The following is a 19996-nucleotide window of genomic DNA, read 5'->3' as shown; positions in this document are numbered from 1 at the left end:
TTATCAAAGCACTATTGGTTAATTCTGATTCTAGAAACTGGATTGTGGATATAGGAGCAACAAATTACATGATTTCATATTTAACCATGTTGTTTGAAAGGATCAAACTCAATAACACTAAAAAGGTCCATCTACCAAATGGTAGTGTTATTGATATATCACATGTTGGATCTTGCCATATAGCAGGAGGATTAGTGAATAATGTGCTATATGTCTTGATTTTAAATATAATCTTTTGTCAGTATCTAAGATCACTAAAGAACTACAATATTCTATTCTTTTTCTGCCTTATTTCTGTGTGTTCCAGGACCTCTACACTGGCAGAGTGAGGGGGATTGGTAAAGAGGATGATGGCTTGTACTTATTGCCTCAATTTCCTAATGAGAACACTATAGTATCAGCTAAAAGTTTGAACACAAGGTCAGAGAACATGGACATTGGACTGTGGAACAAGAGAATGGGGCATGCACCTGTTAGAGTGATTAGAAAATGTCTTGATTTGCCTTTAGTCGATAGTACTAAAATAATACATGAATGTTTTGTTTGCCCATTAGCTAAACATACTAGATTGCCATTTCAAAATAGTACTAGTATGACTATTGAAGTTTTCCATTTACTACATATAGATGTTTGGGGCCCTTTCAATGTACAGACTTATGATGGCAATAAACTCTTTCTTAATATTGTTGATGATCACTCTAGAGTTACTTGGTTATTTTTGCTAAAATTGAAAAGTGATGTTGTAGTCATTTTAAGACAGTTTTTTAAAATGGTGCACATAATTCAACAAAGCAGTTAAAGCAATCAGATCTGACAATGGAATTGAGTTCATAAACAATGAATGCAAGGAGATCTTATTATCTCTTGGGATAGTACATCAAAGAATCTGTGTCTACATACCCCAGCAAAATGGGGTGGCAGAGAGAAAACACAAGCATGTTTTGGAAGTTGCCAAGGCTGTTAGATTTTAGGGAGGAATCCCACTTAAATTCTGGGGTCATTGTGTTTTGGCTGCCACATACATCATCAATAGAATGCCTTCAACAGTTCTAAAAGGCAAAAGTCTAAATGAAGTCTTTCATGGGAAAAACCTACCTTGAGCCATTTGAGGGTGCTGGGATGTCTATGTTATGCAAAAAAGGTACTTTTACATGACAAATTTGGACCAAGAGCAGTGGCAGCAGGATTGATGGGACACTCAGAAGTAACAAAAGGATATATACTATATGATTTAGCTAACCATTCTTTTTTTATTAACAAGGATGTTACTTTTAGAGCATATGTGTTCCCTTTCAAGCACAAATATGCTGATAGTTCCAAGCTCTTCTTAAATGATATAACTTGGCTGATGCCTTCAGAGGACACCAGTCGTATAGAAGACAATTATCATGTTGCTGAACTTGATACCCGCTCTGCAGCAGACTCTGAAGTCTTACCAAATCAACCATTGCAGCATAGTGAGTTGCCTGATCCTGTCATACATGCTTCACCAACTGGAGAATCAGTTGATCATGTTCCAGACACTACCTGAGCACCCACTGATGATACCTTGCTTGCACCTGATTCACCTGCTGATACTGCTCATTTCCTCCAACCTCCTGCAGCAGTGTCACATCCTGATTATTCTAATGCACCTTTGAGACAGTCTTAGAGAAACAAACAGCAACCAGCATGGATGACAGACTTCATCATTGGATCAAAGTCCAAGAGCACAGCACAACCACCACACTCCATTCATGTCAGTATTGCTTATGACTGACTCAAACCTTCCTACAGGAAATCATTAGTTGCATTCACCTCCATAGTGGAACACCAAACTTTTCATGAGGCATCTAAAGATCCACTTTGGATTGATGCTATACAGACAGAGTTAAAAGCCCTTGAAGACAACAAGACCTGGAAACTAGTTATACTGCCCCTTGGCAAGGTGCCTATTGGGAGAAAATGGGTATACAAAGTTGAATATAAGGCTAATGGGGATGTTGAAAGATACAAATCTAGGCTAGTAGCTAAGGGATACAGTCAACAGGAGGGATTGAACTATAATGAAACATTCTCTCTTGTAGTGAAGATTGACACTATCAGGGCAGTGATGTCTCTAGCAGCTAGTGAAGGTTGACATTTGCACCAAATGAATGTCTACAATGCTTTTCTTTAAGGAGACTTATATGATGAAGTCTAAATGCAACTTCCATAAGGTTTTGCAAGTCAGGAGAGAAGAATACAGTATGCAGACTTGTCAAATCCTTTATGAATTGAAGCAAGCTAGCAGACAATGGAATGTCAAGTTAACAGATGCCCTGCTCAGCCCAGGCTTCAATCAAAGCTCACTAGATCATTCCTTGTTTACTAAGAGACAAGATAAGAGCATTATAGTAATCTTAGTCTATGTTGATGACATGTTAATCATAGGCAGTGACATGAGTTTGATAGAGTCCACTAAAAAGGACTTACAACAAGCTTTCAAGATGAAGGACCTTGGTGAATTGAAGTATTTTTGGGCATTGAATTCTCTAGATCACACAAGGAAATCTTGATGAACCAAAGAAAACACACTTTGGAGCTGATAGCAGACTTAGGTTTGAGTACTGCCAAACCAATTGGGACTCCTCTACAATTCAATCAAAATCTTACAACAAAGGAACTTGATGAAGTAGCTGGAACCAGAGAGGATGAGTTGTTGGAAGACAAAGTGCAGTATTAAAACTGATTGGAAAATTATTGTACCTAACCATGACTAGGCCAGAAATTGCCTATGTAGTACAGACTCTTAGTCAGTTCATGCAACAACCTAAAAGATCCCATTGGGAAGCAACTTTAAGAATGGTGAAATATGTGAAGATGACGCCTGGAATGGGAGTATTAATAAGTAGTAAAAAGAGCAACACATTGACAACATTTTGTGATGCTGATTTGGCATCATGCCCAAACACCAGGAAGTTAATTATAGGCTTCATAGTGAAGCGCGGTGAGTCACTCATTACCTGGAAATTAAAGAAGTAGAGTACAATATCAAGAAGCTCAGCAGAATCAGAGTATAGGAGTATGGCTTTTACACTATCAGAACTGATGTGGCTTATTGGCTTGTTTAAGGAGCTTGGAGCAGAAGTGAGGGAACCTGTTGATCTGTAATGTGATAATAAAGCAGCATTACAGATTGTAGCTAATCCAGTTTATCATGAGAGGACAAAACATATAGAAGTGGATTGTCATTTTATAAAGGAAAAAATACAGCAAGGGATAGTGCAAACACATCATGTGAGCTCAAGTGAGCCACAGGCAGACATCATGACTAAAGCACTGTTGACGTCACAGCATGAATATTTGGCTTCCAAGATAGGAGTGCTTAATGTCTTTGCACCTAGAAGCTTGAGGGAGAGTGTTGAGAATGGAGTTACTCAGTGAGTCTAGGAGTTAACTATAGATAGAGTTAGTAGAATTAACTGTAGCTAGAAGTAGTGTTAATTATCTGTTAAGAAGTTGGTTAGTTAGTTAGATTAGCTGTCAATGAGCTGTCATAGATCAGTTAGTTGAAGAGTGAATGACCATGTCTGACTCAGCATGAACATTTCCCGAGAGTTGGAAACTATCTATTAAATATATGATATTTAATAGACATGTTGTGCTCACTTGTTATCTTTTCGTATTCGAGTGGAGTTTATTGACAAAAACTGCATGCAAAAAGTATGACACATGCAACTCTTCGGTTATTTAATATGTGATATATTTTTCATATTCTTTAGTGGAAATGGACATTGGGTTGAAGATAATATAAGGGGTAGGTGACAATGTGTTATGGAGGGAGTAAGATGTTTTTGCTTTTCTAAATCTATTTTTGAAGGTGACTTGATATTTTATACTTCAATGCCACACAAGAGGAACGGTGATTTATGTGGTGTCCAATTTTTGCGTGCACTAATTATAGAAAGACCGGATTCTTCTATGTGTTCCTTATAGTATTGTTGCGAAATAGTAAATGCGGAAAGTAAAGAACACAGGTATTTTTATGTGAAAAATACCCGGCTCAAATGGTAAAAAAAAAACCACAACCTACTACTCAGTAGAATTTTTTCCAACACTTCACTAAATCACTGAGCCAAAATAGCATTTACAAAACTCTTTGTAAACCTAAGGATTACCTCTAATCCCATTGTGGCAACCAGCATCTAACTGTTGCGACAACTTCAAGTTAACTCTAACTTGAATACTCAGAGTACCTAATACAATTGCCTCTAGATAAAGCTAAAAGGTACAATTTAAAAAGTCCTATTACAATTGAAATAGAATAAAAGGCATACACTTGGAATTGGTTCTTCTATCTTGTTCATGTAGGTTTAGATTCGCATACTTGAATCACACAAGAATTGTTTGCAAAATTCCTTGTTATTTTTCTCTCAACTCAAGTTTAACTTCAGCGTTTGTGTGTCACCTGTAAAATGAGAACATCCTGCAATTTATAGAGTTAGTAGAATAGAAATAACTAGAGTTCTAATGCTATACTCTTCCTTGGTGGAAGAGTTCTAGTTATCTTCAACTTCTAACTCCCCCTTATCTAGGATAGATTTCTCTCGAGTAAGGAGTCCTTCTATTTAATATTTATGCAACCTTTTCGTTCAGGAGATATCAGATATAACCTCTTAAGCTTATCTCCTTCACGTACATTCCTTGTGCTTGAATCTGCTCGTGTATGTGTACACTATTGTCACGCCCCAAACTAGGGGAGGCACGACTGGCACTCGATACTGTATTCGATCGAGTTAGCCACTAAACATACTAGCTAACTAGACTGGGGGCCCAATAGATCGGGCAGCACAACATCTGAAATACTAAGCCTGGACCGTAAGGTTATGACATGAATAACAATAAGCCATATAAACATAGGTAGACAAGCCAAAATAATAAAATACTAGCTGGCCGACGAGGCCGCGACTGAAGACATACATGCCTACACACCTATATATACATGCCAAGCCTATGGGCTGGAGACTGAAAGCAGCAAAAAAAAAACCCAGAATATTGTGTCCACAATAGCCTCTAAGAGTGTCATAAGCATTGTCGGGATAAGGCCCCAACTATACCCAAACTGTACAATAAAAGTAACCATCCTATGAAAGCTCCAGGAAGAGGTGGAGCTTACCAACTCACAGCTGAACCCCGAAATCCTAGCGGAGGGGTCGATCAGAGTCCCTACCTGGACCTGCACGCACGAAACAAAAATGCAGTGTCCCCAGGCAACGGGACATCAGTACGAATAAAAATGTACTGGTATGTAAGGCAGAAAGTAGAATCATACATAGCTGATGTAAAAAGGTAATAAAGATACCACCTGACACTGAAACTCTGATAGCCTCCATGGCCGACATCCGACCTCATAGTAATAAAATATGCATGGTATGCTCGTGTAATCGTATGTCGTGAATACATACATATTGATGTAAATGCATGACATACCCAACCAAATGCTAGCAATGGCGGTCTCTCCCGGTAGCTAACCGGTATCATATTGCCAACCTGTGGTCATCTGTACAATATATATAGTCTTTCGGGCAAATAGGCCCTTACCTACGATTATAGCTTGAAGTCCATGCATAATATGTCATGTATGATATGAACTGTGAATGCACATAATAGGCCATAACAGGAACTTAGCCAACCTTGGCTCATTGGTACTCTTATTCTCATAATCTCATAATCACCTTCGTATCGCATACAAATGTCTCGTGGAACCTCATATCTTTTTTAATAAGTTTAAAAACTTAACTCGACTTTTAGAAAGATAACTTAACTCTGAATATGGTCATAAAAAGCTTAAGGTGCTTCACTTAGTCCTTATACCTGATTTCTTGATAATTAGTAAAAGAAAGTATTTAAAAAAAAATCAAATATTTTAGTAGTTTAAACATAAAAATTATATTTGAAAATTTTGAAATCGACGTGTCACTTTAGAAATTTTAAAATACACTTTAACAAGGAAGAAGGACTGATCGCAAATACTAAATGCCTTTATTTTTAAGTCACACAACCCAAAGACGAATAAGAATTCATATATATGGACATATATTTAAGAAAGCCGACAAAATGACATATATAGATGTCGAATACCCTTTTTAACCGAACGAGTGGAATATCAACTTAATAGCATCATGAAAATACTTCAGCTACGATACCAATGCCTTTCACAGAAGGTCTTTCTAGCAACAGAATAGTAAAATATCACATTTGGCGTCTTAGGAAGTTCCCAAAATTCGTGCTAAAAGGAAGGACGAAGCTTAGCCTTAACATACCTCTCCAACGAACGTCTGAATGCCTGTAGTTCCTTCACGAAAGGTGTTCCTTACGTCCTAAGCTTCGAAACCATTATATATATGCAGCTCATACGCACCTATAAACAGTTCATAAATGAGTTTAAATCGGCAGATTTGCCATATGACCCTAGCTTGACGAAATGCCCGTAGAACTTTGTAAAAACGATCATAAAAGAGTCCCAAGATGATTACCTTGGCAAACCAAGTATAAATCCTGAAGAACCAGCAAGAACAACAATTTCCTATCTTCCAAAAATAGCTCCAAACACAGCTAATAGAAGGGGAAAACGATTGCAAAGCGTAGAGATTGCGCTTCTAGGCACGGGGGCAAACTTTAACGATATAAATCATTAAAAACGCACCTTAATCACTCAGGAACACCATGAAATCCTCTCTTAAGCTTTCTCACTGTTTTGGGACGAAGATGAAATATTTTGGGGTCTTAAAAGTCGGATTTTCCGACTTATACCACTTGTTTGACCCGACCCGGTTCGCGACCCGATTTCAGCCCGGACAGTCCGCGGTAAAACAGTCATAACTGTTTACTCCAATGTCGGTTTGATGTGAGATTTCTTTAATTGAAAACTAGACTCGTAGACCTTCAATTTGGTAGGTTGTGGGTCCCATAACTATTTATATATTAGGAGAAATGATCTGATACATCTGACCCAAAGTTTAGAAAATGTATTAGAGAAATTTACGATAACTTTTGCCGACCTTTATTTCGCAACTTGCTTGACTCCAAAACTTAATATGTGACCAGTGTGATATTATAATACCTCATAACACATTATTTTTAGCATATTATATACTCTTAGTCTTATCCCACAGGTGCAAGTTAACTTAAACCTTCTGAACGCGCGGGGTGCTACCCGAACCATTTCTTTAACCATGAACCTTTGTTTAAGGGATTCCTTTGACTTAAAGCTTTAGTTTAATTCCTTGATATTTCCACACATTTTCAGTCTTATTCTCCCAATGTGCTATACCCAATCATATATACCTAATATAACCACGCCATATTACGTATATTACGTAAGAGAAGAGAGAAACACCTGGGGTCTCACAGTCTCCCCCCCTTAAGAACATTCGTCCGCGAATGGGTCAAGTCAATTCCTTGGTTTCATTTCTTGTCCGCTAATACGTTATTTGCGAGGCTATATTTGTTACATTTGCAAAGCATAAATCAAATTCTGAAGATTCCAACTACTAGGCTTCGTATAGCTATCTCGCAATAAAAAAAATTTAAATTGCACTTTCAAGTCATTTAAAATCCAATTAAGTTGTTGTAAAGAAATAATTGGCAATTATTTAAATGCGACTCACCTTAAGTCGTAAATAGGTGGGGGTACTTCTTCCTCATTTCCTCCTCAGCTTCCTAGGTCATTTCCTCGATGTTGTTATTTCGCCATAACACTTTCACGGAAGCCAATTCTTTAGTTCGAAGCTTCCTTACCTACCGATCTAAAATAACTACTGGTACCTCTGCATAAGATAAGTCTTCAGCAATGTGAATATCCTCAATGGGCGTAATACGTGAAGGATCTCCAATGCACTTCCGCAACATAGATACATGAATCACAGGATGGACTGCTTCTAATTCTAAAGGCAAATCAAGCTCGTACGCCACCCTACCAATCCTCTGAATAATCTTATACGGTCCAACATACCTGGGGCTGAGCTTCCCCTTCTTTCCAAATCGCATGACGCCCTTCATAGGCGATACTTTCAGGAAAACCCAATCTTCTACATCAAACTCTAAGTCTCGTCATCGAACATCTGCATAAGACTTTTGCCGACTTTGTGCTGTACGCAGCCGATCTCTAATAAGTTTTACCTTTTCCATTGCTTGCTGGACTAAGTTAGGACCTAGCAACTCTGCTTCCCCGATCTCGAACCAACCAATCGGCAACCTACACTTCCGCCCGTATAGTGCTTCGTAAGGAGCCATCTGAATACTATCTTGGAAGCTGTTATTATAAGCGAACTCAATAAGAGGTAGATGATCATCCCAACTTCCTTTAAAATCTAGCACGCAGGCACGTAACATATCCTCAACTGTCTGAATAGTACGCTCTGCCTGTCCATCAGTTTCAAATGAAAAGCGGTGCTAAGATTTACCTGTGTGCCTAGACCCTTCTGAAAAGATTTCCAAAAATATGTTGTAAATTGAGCCCCTCGATCAGAGATAATAGATAATGGCACTCCGTGAAGGCGAACAATCTCTCAAATGTAAAGCTTGGCATAATCCTCGGCTGAATATGTCGTCCTGACTGGCAGGAAATGAGCAGATTTTGTAAGCCTATCAATAATTACCCAAATAGAATCATACCTCCATGGAGTGCGAGGCAAACCAGTGATGAAGTCCATATTTATCATGTCCCATTTCCATAATGGAAGCTCAATACACTGAGTTAGGCCTCCAGGCCTCTGATGTTCGGCTTTAACTTGCTGACAGTTGGGACATTGGGCTACCATCTCCGCGATATTGTTTTTCATTCCATTCCACCAATATATCTGTAGAAGGTCCCGATACATCTTTGTCGCTCCGGGATGAACTGCATATCTAGAATAATGGGCCTCCGAAAGAATCTTGGCACGGAGCTCTCCTACTGACGGTACACATAAGCGGCCCTGGTATCTAAGGACTCCATCTCCAGTTAGCTCAAATAAAGGTTGTTGCTGCTGTGGAATACTTTCCCTCATTTTTATAAGCTCAGGATCCTCGTGTTGTCGCTCTTTCACTTCAGTAACAAAAGAAGATTTTGCCGTATTCTAAACGAGAATGCGTCCACCCTCTGTATCTACCAAACGCACCTGCAAACTAGCTAGCTGGCATAGATATTTGGTCATCTTGACCTTATCAGCTTCAACATGGCTTAGACTGTCCATGGACTTCCGGCTAAGGGCATCAGCAACAATATTAGCTTTGCCGGGATGATATAAAATATCAACATCATAGTCCTTTAGTAATTCTAGCCATCTTCTTTGTCATAGGTTCAGCTCCCTCTGTTTAAATAAATACTGAAGGCTCTGGTGGTCGGTGAAAACATCAATATGAACCCCATATAGATAATGCCGCCAAATCTTTAGGGCAAATACAACTGCGGCTAACTCAAGATCATGCGTAGGATAGGTCTGTTCATGTTTTCGCAACTGTCTGGAGGCGTACGCGATAACCTTACCATGCTGCATAAGAACACAACCTAGGCCAATTCTCGAGGCATCAAAATATACAACATAACCCTCGGTGCTATCCGGAAGAGTCAAGACAGGTGCCGTAGTAAGCCTTTTCTTTAGTTCCTGAAAACTTTGTTCACATGTCTCAGTCCACTGAAACTTAGCTCCCTTATGTGTCAGTTTCGTCAATGGTGCAGAGATAGAGGAAACTCCCTCCACAAACCTTCGGTAATACCCTGCCAAGCCTAAAAAGCTACGAACCTCTGTCGGATTCAAGGGCCTCAGCCAAGTCATCACAGCTTCAGTCTTTTGTCCATCAACCTTGATACCATCGCCGGTAATAACATGACCAAGAAAAGCTACAGAAGTTAGCCAAAATTTACATTTAGAGAATTTAGCATATAACATTTAGTCCTGGAGAGTCTGCAATACAGCTCGCAAGTGGTCCGCATGCTCGGCTTCCGATCGCGAATATATCAGGATGTCGTCAATAAACACAATCACAAATTCATCCAAGAATGGTTTGAATACCCGGTTCATAAGATCCATAAAGGTTGCTGGGGCATTTGTAATCCCGAAAGACATGACAAGGAATTCAAAATGGCCATACCCCATCCTAAATGCTGTTTTTGGGATATCAATATTCCTGACTCATAGCTGATGATAACCGGATCGCAAGTCGATCTTCGAAAAGCATTTGGCACCTTGTAACTGGTCGAACAAGTCATCAATCCGTGGAAGAGGATACTTATTCTTAATAGTGACTTTATTTAGTTGCCTGTAGTCAATGCACATCCGTAAGGACCCATCTTTCTTTCGAACAAAGAGCACCGGAGCACCCCATGGGGATGAACTTGGCCTAATAAAGCCTTTATCGAGCAAGTTCTTCAGTTGTTCCTTCAATTCCCTTAGCTCTGCAGGAGCCATTCTGTAGGGAGGAATGGATATAGGATGCGCATCAGGAAGCAAATCTATAGCAAAATTGATTTCTCTTTCGGGGGGAACTCCTGGAAGCTCGTCAGGGAATACCGTCGGGAATTCATTCACAATAGGAACCGACTAAAGAGTCGCTGGCTCCTTATCTATATCCCTAACATGAACCAGATGGTATATACAACCTTTAGCAATAAACTTCCGAGCCCTAAGGTATGAAATAAACTTACCCTTGGGCGTGGCTGTATTACCTTTCCATTCAAGGACAGGCTCACCAGGAAAATGAAATCGGACCAACTTTGCACGACAATCAATATTAGCATAACAAGCTGCCAACCAATCCATACCCATAATGACATCGAAGTCTAGCATAACCAATTCAACTAAATCAACAGAGGTTGGACGGTCATTAATTAACACTGTACAATCTCGATAGACATGATTAGCTACAATAGAGTCGCCAACTGGCGTAGACACTTCAACTGGCTGTGGCAACAACTCAGATCTCATGTCAAGCTTACCAGCAATAAATGGAGTAATATATGAAAATGTAGAGCTGGGATCCATCAATGCATTAATGGCATGAGAATGTATTGTCAATATACCTGTGACAACATCTGGGGATGCCTTTGAATCCTGTCGGCCTGTGAGTGCATAAAAGCGGTTCTGGCCACCACTAGAACCTGAGGTGTCTCCTCCACCTTTCCCTCTACCACGGCCCTGAGTAGACTATGGACCTGGTCGGGGAGCACGGACTGAGGGCGAAGAGGCTGCTGTGAATCCTGAAGGCTGAGTTGGTGTACCTCTGCCTAACCCCGGGCACCGGCTAATATAATGTCCTGTCTGCCCACAATGAAAACATGCACTCGAACCCTGTCTACATTGCCCGGTGTGCAGCTTACCGCACTGATAGGGGTGTTCATAAAAACCCGAAAAATCGAACCAAACCGAAAAACAAACCAAACCGACCAAAAAACCCGATATTTTTAGGTTTGGTTTGGTTTTGGTTTTGGTTTTAAATTTTAAAAATCGATCAAATTTGGTTTGGTTTTGGTTTTAATAAAAAAAAACCGAACCAAACCGACTATAAAAGTAGTTATTTAAATTTATTATTACACCTATATATATGTATATTTTTATATAAAGTTTCAAAAACTTTGTGGTACATATTAGTCATTTGTATTTTTAGTCTAGTTCTTTGCTTTTATAATAATCTAATTCTTTGCCTTCTAGTTTGATTGGTAGTTTTCTTTTATTAAGTACAAGAATTTATTTCATATTAAAAATAATTAATTTTTAATTGAGTACTTAAGTTATTCATCACTATTTGAGTCAATTATCATTAATATATATATTGGTAAATGATAGATTTCTTAAAGAGCAATTGGTTTGATAGCGTTACGTTGAAAATGTACTCGCCGGAATATGCGTTTGGTAGTGTATGTCTCATATTTAAAAAAAACGACAAATAACCGAAAAAACCGACAAAAACCGAATCGATAAAAAATCGACTTAATTGGTTTGATTTGGTTCCAATATTTGAAAAACCGACTTACTTGGTTTGGTTTCTTTTTAGGAAAAAATCGACCCAAACCGAACCATGAACACCCCTACGCACTGAGTACATGGAGGAGTAAGTTGTCTCATTTGTGTAGAACGCTCCTGTCAACGGCCCTCAGGCTGGCCTGAGCTCTGCCCCGGTCCTGACTGAATATAACGATCAAACCGCTGGCCCTGCATCTGTGGTGGGAAACTACCTACTGACTGAGGTGGATATCGATGGAGTGGGGGCCTAGAATCAACTCGTGGCTCCCTATAAGACCCCATAGTACGAGCCCTCTTACTCTGCTCCCTATCCCTGCGAGTATCACGAATCCGACGGGAAAGGTCCTTTATAGTTTGAGCGAAAGCCTGTATGCGGGAAATATCTACATCATCCGATAGGGATGCAACCCTACAGTCTCTAATTAGATGATCCCCCAAACCATCCATATAATGATGAACTCTAGCCCTCATGGTACGTACTATATCTGGTGCATAACTTGCCAAAGAATTAAACTTATGTCTATAATCCCTCACATTCATATCCCCCTGCTTTAGGCTAAGAAACTGGTCAAGACGGGCCTCCCGAACTTCCCGTGGCAAATAATGGGCTAAAAACGCCTCAGAGAAGTCCTCCCACTCTGCTGGCGGAGCATCAGGTCCTCTAGATCTCTCCCATGCCTCATACCATAGGACGGCTACATAACGTAGTCGAAAAGAAGCCAACTCCACAGCCTCGGTGACGGAGGCATGCATCACCCTCAATACTCTATACATATGGTCTATAAAGTCCTGGGGATCCTCAGTGGAACTGGATCCTGTAAATAATGGAGGGGCCAAGTGAAGAAACTCTCGTACCGTCGAGCTTCCTATCCGATCTCTCTGGGCATCTGCTCCTGACTCTAGATGTCGCTCATGAATAGAAACCATCCTAGTCAGCAACTGAACAGCCTCCCTCATCCCCTGCTCCCCAGTCTCTGATGGGGGAACAATAGGTGCTGGAGGTCCTGTGTCTCTAGCTGCCTCAGGTACCAATGGAACTGGTGAGGCTGGGGGTACTGCATCTCCCTGGGCTCCAACAAGTGCTGGGGAAGCTGAAACTAGGGGTACTAGAGACTCACTGTGTGCCTCTAAGGGAAATCTATCCCTCTGACCCGGTGGGGAACGACTGGTACCTTCTCCCGGATCCATACCTATCTCTCGTTGTGCCATCTCCTGAGCGTAGGTAGCCTGTTAGATAGGAAACACAAAGCACGATTTAGATTTCATATGTTCTTATAACTTCGCTCTATAGCACGATCTATTAATTGAAAGAAATGTAACCATTCCTAAATGCCTCATAGCCTCCTGATTATAAGTGTGGTGCACAACACACCCATAAGCAAGACTCTACTAGACACGGCTTGTGGACTCCCTGGGATACGACCTGCTCTGATACCAAATTTGTCATGCCCCAAACTAGGGGAGGCACGACTGGCACTCGATACTATATTCGATCGAGTTAGCCACTAAACATACTAGCTAACTAGACTGGGGGCCCAACAGATCGGGCAGCACAACATCTGAATTACTAAGCCTGGACCGTAAGGTTATGACATGAATAACAATAAGTCATATAAACATAGGTAGACAAGCCAAAATAATAAAATACTAGTTGGCCGACGAGGCCGCGACTGAAGACATACATGCCTACACACCTATATATATACATGCCAAGCCTATGGGCTGGAGACTGAAAGCAGCAAAAAAGAAACCCAGAATATTGTGTCCACAATAGCCTCTAAGAGTGTCATAAGCATTGTCGGGATAAGGCCCCAACTATACCCAAACTGTACAACAAAAGTAACCATCCTATGAAAGCTCCAGGAAGCGGTGGAGCTTACCAACTCACAGCTGAACCCCGAAATCCTAGCGGAGGGGTCGATCAGAGTCCCTACCTGGACCTGCACGCACGAAACAAAAATGCAGTGTCCCCAGGAAATGGGACATCAGTACGAATAAAAATGTACTGGTATGTAAGGCAGAAAGTAGAATCATACATAGCTGATGTAAAAAGGTAATAAAGATACCACCTGACACTGAAACTCTGATAGCCTCCATGGCCGACATCCGACCTCATAGTAATAACATATGCATGGTATGCTCGTGTAATCGTATGTCGTGAATACATATATATTGATGTAAATGCATGACATACCCAACCAAATGCTAGCAATGGCGGTCTCTCCCGGTAGCTAACCGGTATCATATTGCCAACCCGTGGCCATCTGTACAATATATATAGTCTTTCGGGCAAATAAGCCCCTTACCTACGATTATAGCTCGAAGTCCATGCATAATATGTCATGTATGATATGAACTTTGAATGCACATAATAGGCCATAACAAGAACTTAGCCAACCTTGGCTCATTGGTACTCTTATTCTCATAATCTCATAATCACCTTCGTATCGCATACAAATGTCTCGTGGAACCTCATATCTTTTTTAATAAGCTTGAAAACTTAACTCGACTTTTAGAAAGATAACTTAACTCTGAATATGTTCATAAAAAGCTTAAGGTGCTTCACTTAGTCCTTATATCTGATTTCTTGATAATTAGTAAAAGATAGTATTTCAAAAAAAATCAAATGTTTTAGTAGTTTAAACATAAAAATTATATTTGAGAATTTTGAAATCGACGTGTCACTTTAGAGATTTTAAAATACACTTTAACAAGGAAGAAGGACTGATCGCAAATACTAAATGCCTTTATTTTTAAGTCACACAACCCAAAGACGAATAAGAATTCATATATATGGACATATATTTAAGAAAGCCGACAAAATGACATATATAGATGTCGAATACCCTTTTTAACCGAACGAGTGGAATATCAACCTAGTAGCATCATGAAAATACTTCAGCTACGATACCAATGCCTTTCACAGAAGGTCTTTCTAGCAACAGAATAGTAAAATATCACATTTGTCGTCTTAGGAATTTTTCAAAATTCGTGCTAAAAGGAAGGACGAAGCTTAGCCTTAACATACCTCTCCAACGAATGTCTGAATGCCTGTAGTTCCTTCATGAAAGTTGTTCCTTACGTCCTAAGCTTCGAAACCACTATATATATATATATATATATATGCAGCTTATATGCACATATAAACAGTTCATAAATGAGTTTAAATCGGCAGATTTGCCATATGACCCTAACTTGACGAAACGCCCGTAGAACTTTGTAAAAATGATCATAAAAGAGTCCCAAGATGATTACCTTGGCAAACCAAGTATAAATCCTGAAGAACCAGCAAGAACAACAATTTCCTATCTTCCAAAAATAGCTCCAAACACAGCTAATAGAAGGGGAAAACGATTGCAAAGCGTAGAGATTGCGCTTCTAGGTACGGGGGCAAACTTTAATGATAGAAATCGTTAAAAACGCACCTTAATCACTCAGGAACACCATGAAACCATCTCTTAAGCTTTCTCACTGTTTTGGGATGAAGATGAAATGTTTTGGGGTCTTAAAAGTCGGATTTGCCGACTTATACCACTTGTTTGACCCGACCCGGTTCGCGACCCCATTTCAGCCCGGACAGTCCGCGGTAAAACAGTCATAACTATTTACTTCAATGTTGGTTTGATGTGAGATTTCTTTGGTTGCAAACTAAACTCGTAGACCTTCGATTTGGTAGGTTATGGGTCCCATAACTCTTTATATATTGGGATAAATGATCTGATATATTTGACCCAAAGTTTAGAAAATTTATTAGAGAAATTTACGATAAATTTTGCCGACCTTTATTTCGCAACTTGCTTGACTCCAAAACTTAACATGTGACCAGTGTGATATTATAATACCTCATAAAAAATTATTATTAGCATATTATACAATCTTAGTCTTATCCCACAGGTGCAAGTTAACTTAAACCTTCCGAACGCGCGGGGTGCTACCCGAGCCATTTCTTTAACTATGAACCTTTGTTTAAGGGATTCCTTTGACTTAAAGCTTTAGTTTAGTTCCTTGATATTACCACACATTTTCAGTCTTATTCTCCCAATGTGCTATACCCAATCATATATACCTAATATAACCACGCCACGTTACGTATATTACGTAAGAGAAGAGAGAAACACCTGGGGTCTCACAACTATGTATGGACCTGGTTCATGCTTTGAGTTCCTTTGTCAATCATCAAAACAAACTTCACTTGGGCCAACAAATTCCCCCTTTTTGATGATGACAAACTCTATGCATTCCATAAGCATAGGCGTTGCGTCAACACAACTCAACATCAACACAATGTTAGAACACTTTCCATTTTAAAGTCACAAGTCATCAAGGACCAGGTTCATTAGGTTATAAACATCACAGTCCACAATAAAAAGCATAACCTATTTTACCCCTTTTGGCATCATTGAAAAGTTACATAATTATGTTAGATAACAAGTTTTTAATAGAAATTACTCATGGCCACCGGGGCTACTTCAAATGCAATCACAGAGTCAAGCATCATTTATCAATCTAATGAGATTAGTCAACTTAGAAGCATCAACAAACATTTATATCACAAAAACAGTTGATTATCAGCGATACTAGTCATCCACAAAGCATAAAGATAAATAAAAATACTGGATCATAAGCAAAAAGATCAAAAAGAAATTCCATCTGAGTCACTGGTTTGTCTAACTAGGCTGCAAGGTTTTAAGGCTGGGAAGGACCAGGTTCTTGGTTCTTGGCTTGAATAAGTTTCAGCATATCATGAAGAATGCCATCATTCTTCTCCTTTTCCTTTGCAAGCTTAGCACTGAGAGCATCTCTCTCAGTTTATAGTTCTGCCAATCGCTTCTTCAGCCTTTCAATTTCAGCATCCTTAGCCCCAATTTCTTGCACCAATGCTCATACTTTGCTGATCACAGGTACCTTCTTGGATGAACTAGGTTCTTTAGGAATGGTGTGGACTTCATAGTCACAAGCAGTCAAAGTGTTTATCCCAAAGTGATCCTTACTTGTACCAACTTCCCATTTCTTGATGGGTACCTTGAAGTGTGCGAGTATAGCCATGAGAATGAAATCATAAGGTATGGCATGAGTTTTAGTGCCAGTCAAAACCTTATCGAGAAGCTGGATGATAAATCCAGGCCAATTGATTTGCCTTCCATTGTCTAGACATTCCATAAGGACCATGTCCATGAACATGGCAACGTGCCTCATTTCCTGCCTAGGCAGCACAACTTTGTTAACAAATTCGAACAACACTTTGTGAGGTGGTTTCATCTCACTTTTATATATAGATTTGGGCTGAAGCTTTTCTTCATTGTCATCAAACTTCCTTGTAATGGCAATGGAGGTATGGAGATTCTCTAGACTTGGCCATTTGAGTTTCTTGTAATCATTGTACCCTGCAGCAGGTACACCTAAGATCTTTCCCAATTCCTTGTCATCAAAACTCACTGTTACCCCCTTCACCACACTGGTGACTCTGCCATTTTTGATCTCACGGTTTGCCATGAAATCCATAATCTCAGTTCTGGTAAGCTTTCCATCCATCTGAAGGACCATGTCCTTCCAACCCTGCAGTTGTAACTTTTCCAGCAGCATCATCATGCCTTCCTCCTCCAAGTTCCTGAAGAGTCCACCTTTCAAGATGATTCGCTTCCCAAACTTAACCATCTTGTTCTTCTCTGCATCAGATTCTTCTTCTTCTTCTTCACTCCCTTCTTCTTTTTCCACTACTTTCACTTTTCTGGACTTCAAAGCAGACCTGGTTCTTTTAGCCAAGGAAAAGGGCCCTGCAGACTTTGTCTTTGAAACAGACTTCTTTGTGGAAGTGTTAATCTTATTTGCTTTTGGAGTCACAACCTCCATTTCTTCTGCCTCCTCTTCATCATGAAGAACCAGATCTATCTCCTCAATTTCAACTACCTCAACAGGCTCAACCACCTTCTTCTTTCCCTTTGCAGCAGCTTATCTCTTACTTTCTTCTAGGGCCTTTTTCAGCTCAGCCTCACTCTGCTTCTTCTGACTCCTTGTAGCTCTTCCTCTTATAGGAGGAGTCACTATAGGGATAGAAGAGGCAACCTTTCTTTTCTTGTTTGCCCTCGCAGTGCCAGGAATTTTATCTCATGAACTCCTTTTGCTTTAAGGATTGTAGCTGTCAGACACTCTTCCCAATAGGTCTTCGAGGGGTTCCTGCACAGATGGAACAGGTTCTTGGAACCTCTTCCTCAACCTAACCAACCCCTCAGCAGCTTCGTCAGACCCATTTCCCCCTTTTTCTCTCACACTTTCTTCTTCTCCAACAGATTTCTTACTACATACTACCATAGCTCCAGTTTCTTCAGTCAAACCAACAGGAGTGGGTGAGATTCAGCCACTATTTTTCCCATTCCCCTCACATTGCCTTGAGCACCCTCACTCTTCTTTTCTTTCTCCTTTTATTTTTACCACCAATTTTCCCAGACTCAGTGGTCTCTACCCCAGCCATATTTCCTACCAGAACAAATCTATTTTCCAGATTTATAGCAACATCAGAGATTACTTCAGATGTAATTTTAGGCCCATATGTTACTTGCTGTGTTTCAGAAGAAATAATTTCTTCTCCATCAGTTACAGACTTGAAAGAATCTTCAAATTTTTGGGGTTCATCTGCCTGACCTACCTTCAGTTGCTCATTGATTTTCTTGATTTGTTCTCCTCCAGCGACTACTTTGCAAGCAAGCAACTTGAATCTTCCTTTCTTGGAGATATGTATGGTTGACGGTGTTGTTGAAGGAGTGGGTATGGATTCTTTGGGTGGTGATGAGGGATTTTCAGAAGTGTTAGTCATTGATAGTTAGAGGATGAGAGAATATGATTATGTGTCTTTGGAAGATGAGAGAAGATTAGAGAGAATTGTTTGGCGGTGGTGAAATAGAAGTGAAGAAATGACTTAAGCCAAATCAATTTAAAGAGCGATGCTTTGATTGGGTAACAACTTTTGCAGAAGTTCATGAGTCTAATCAAACTGGGAGTCAGTTTGAAGAGACGTTTATGACTCTCCCTAGAATCTAGGCACTTATTGCATTTTTGGGATTCTTTTTGGATGGAACGGGTTTATTTCATAACGGATAAGCTCAAGGAGGTTAGGATTAAATGGGACTCTCTTTTTGATCATAATCCAAATATAATTATTTCACAATATGCGGAGTGGAGAGTGAGTACCATGTAATCTGGATGAACCAGGTTATTCACTGAGAAATCTCGTGTATGTCTGAACTTTCCAAGAAAATAAAGATAATATCATTAGAGATTAATGAGACATTTTAGCACATGGAACAAGAGTATACTAATGAAAGTATGAGATTGAGCAAAATCTAATCTAATTATGTACAAAAATTCACAGATTTTCTAACCAATTTTTGAGCTAGAACTGGTTCCTTTTAGGTGATCTTTATCATCCCTAATTCTAACATGTTCCTTTCAAAGTGATCTCTACGTAGAGCTTTTGTGAAGATGTCAGCTATTTGCTTGTCAGTAGCATAAAATTCCATAGTGATCAAACGTTTTTCATAGGGGTCCTTCAAAAAGTGATGCCTAACATCTATGTGTTTAGTTCTTCTGTGATGAATCGGGTTCTTGGTCATACTAATTGCACTGGTGTTATCACAAAAGAGGAGGATACAACCTACATTAATTCCAAAGTTCATTAATTGTTGTTTGATCTACAACAATTGAGCACAACATGAGGCAGCAGCAACATACTCAGCTTCAGCAATAGATAAGGCCACAGATTTTTGCTTTTTGGTGGCCCAAGACACAAGACATGAGCCAAGAAAGTGTGCCATACCTGAGGTGCTCTTTCTATCCACAAGAAAACCTGCATAATCAGCATTAGCATATCCCACTAAGTTAAAATTACTACTTTTTGGATACCATAGACAAAGGTCAGTGGTGCCTTTTAGGTATCTCAAGATCCTCTTGACAGCAATCAAGTGAGACTTCTTTGGATTTGCCTGAAATCTAGCACAAAGGCCTACACTGAAAACAATGTCATGTCTACTAGTGGTGAG

The 19996-nt window shown here is 39.7% G+C and overlaps 1 protein-coding gene across 1 annotated transcript; it reads right to left on the bottom strand.

Moving 5' to 3' along the window:
- Positions 1–8073: 8073 nt before the first annotated feature.
- Positions 8074–10985, bottom strand: LOC138894263 (uncharacterized). The gene is made up of 5 exons (XM_070178947.1): positions 10717–10985; positions 10190–10413; positions 9491–9844; positions 9123–9232; positions 8074–8385 (listed from the first exon to the last, which is right to left on the bottom strand). Exons 1-5 carry the CDS (start codon positions 10983–10985, stop codon positions 8074–8076), a joined length of 1269 nt encoding a protein of 422 aa, XP_070035048.1.
- Positions 10986–19996: the final 9011 nt, after the last annotated feature.

Source organism: Nicotiana tomentosiformis, chromosome 6 (genome assembly GCF_000390325.3).
Source record: "Nicotiana tomentosiformis chromosome 6, ASM39032v3, whole genome shotgun sequence".
NCBI lineage: Eukaryota > Viridiplantae > Streptophyta > Magnoliopsida > Solanales > Solanaceae > Nicotiana > Nicotiana tomentosiformis.
The sequence above is the reverse complement of the archived record's forward strand: the minus strand, read 5'-3'. Positions and strand labels throughout refer to the sequence as shown.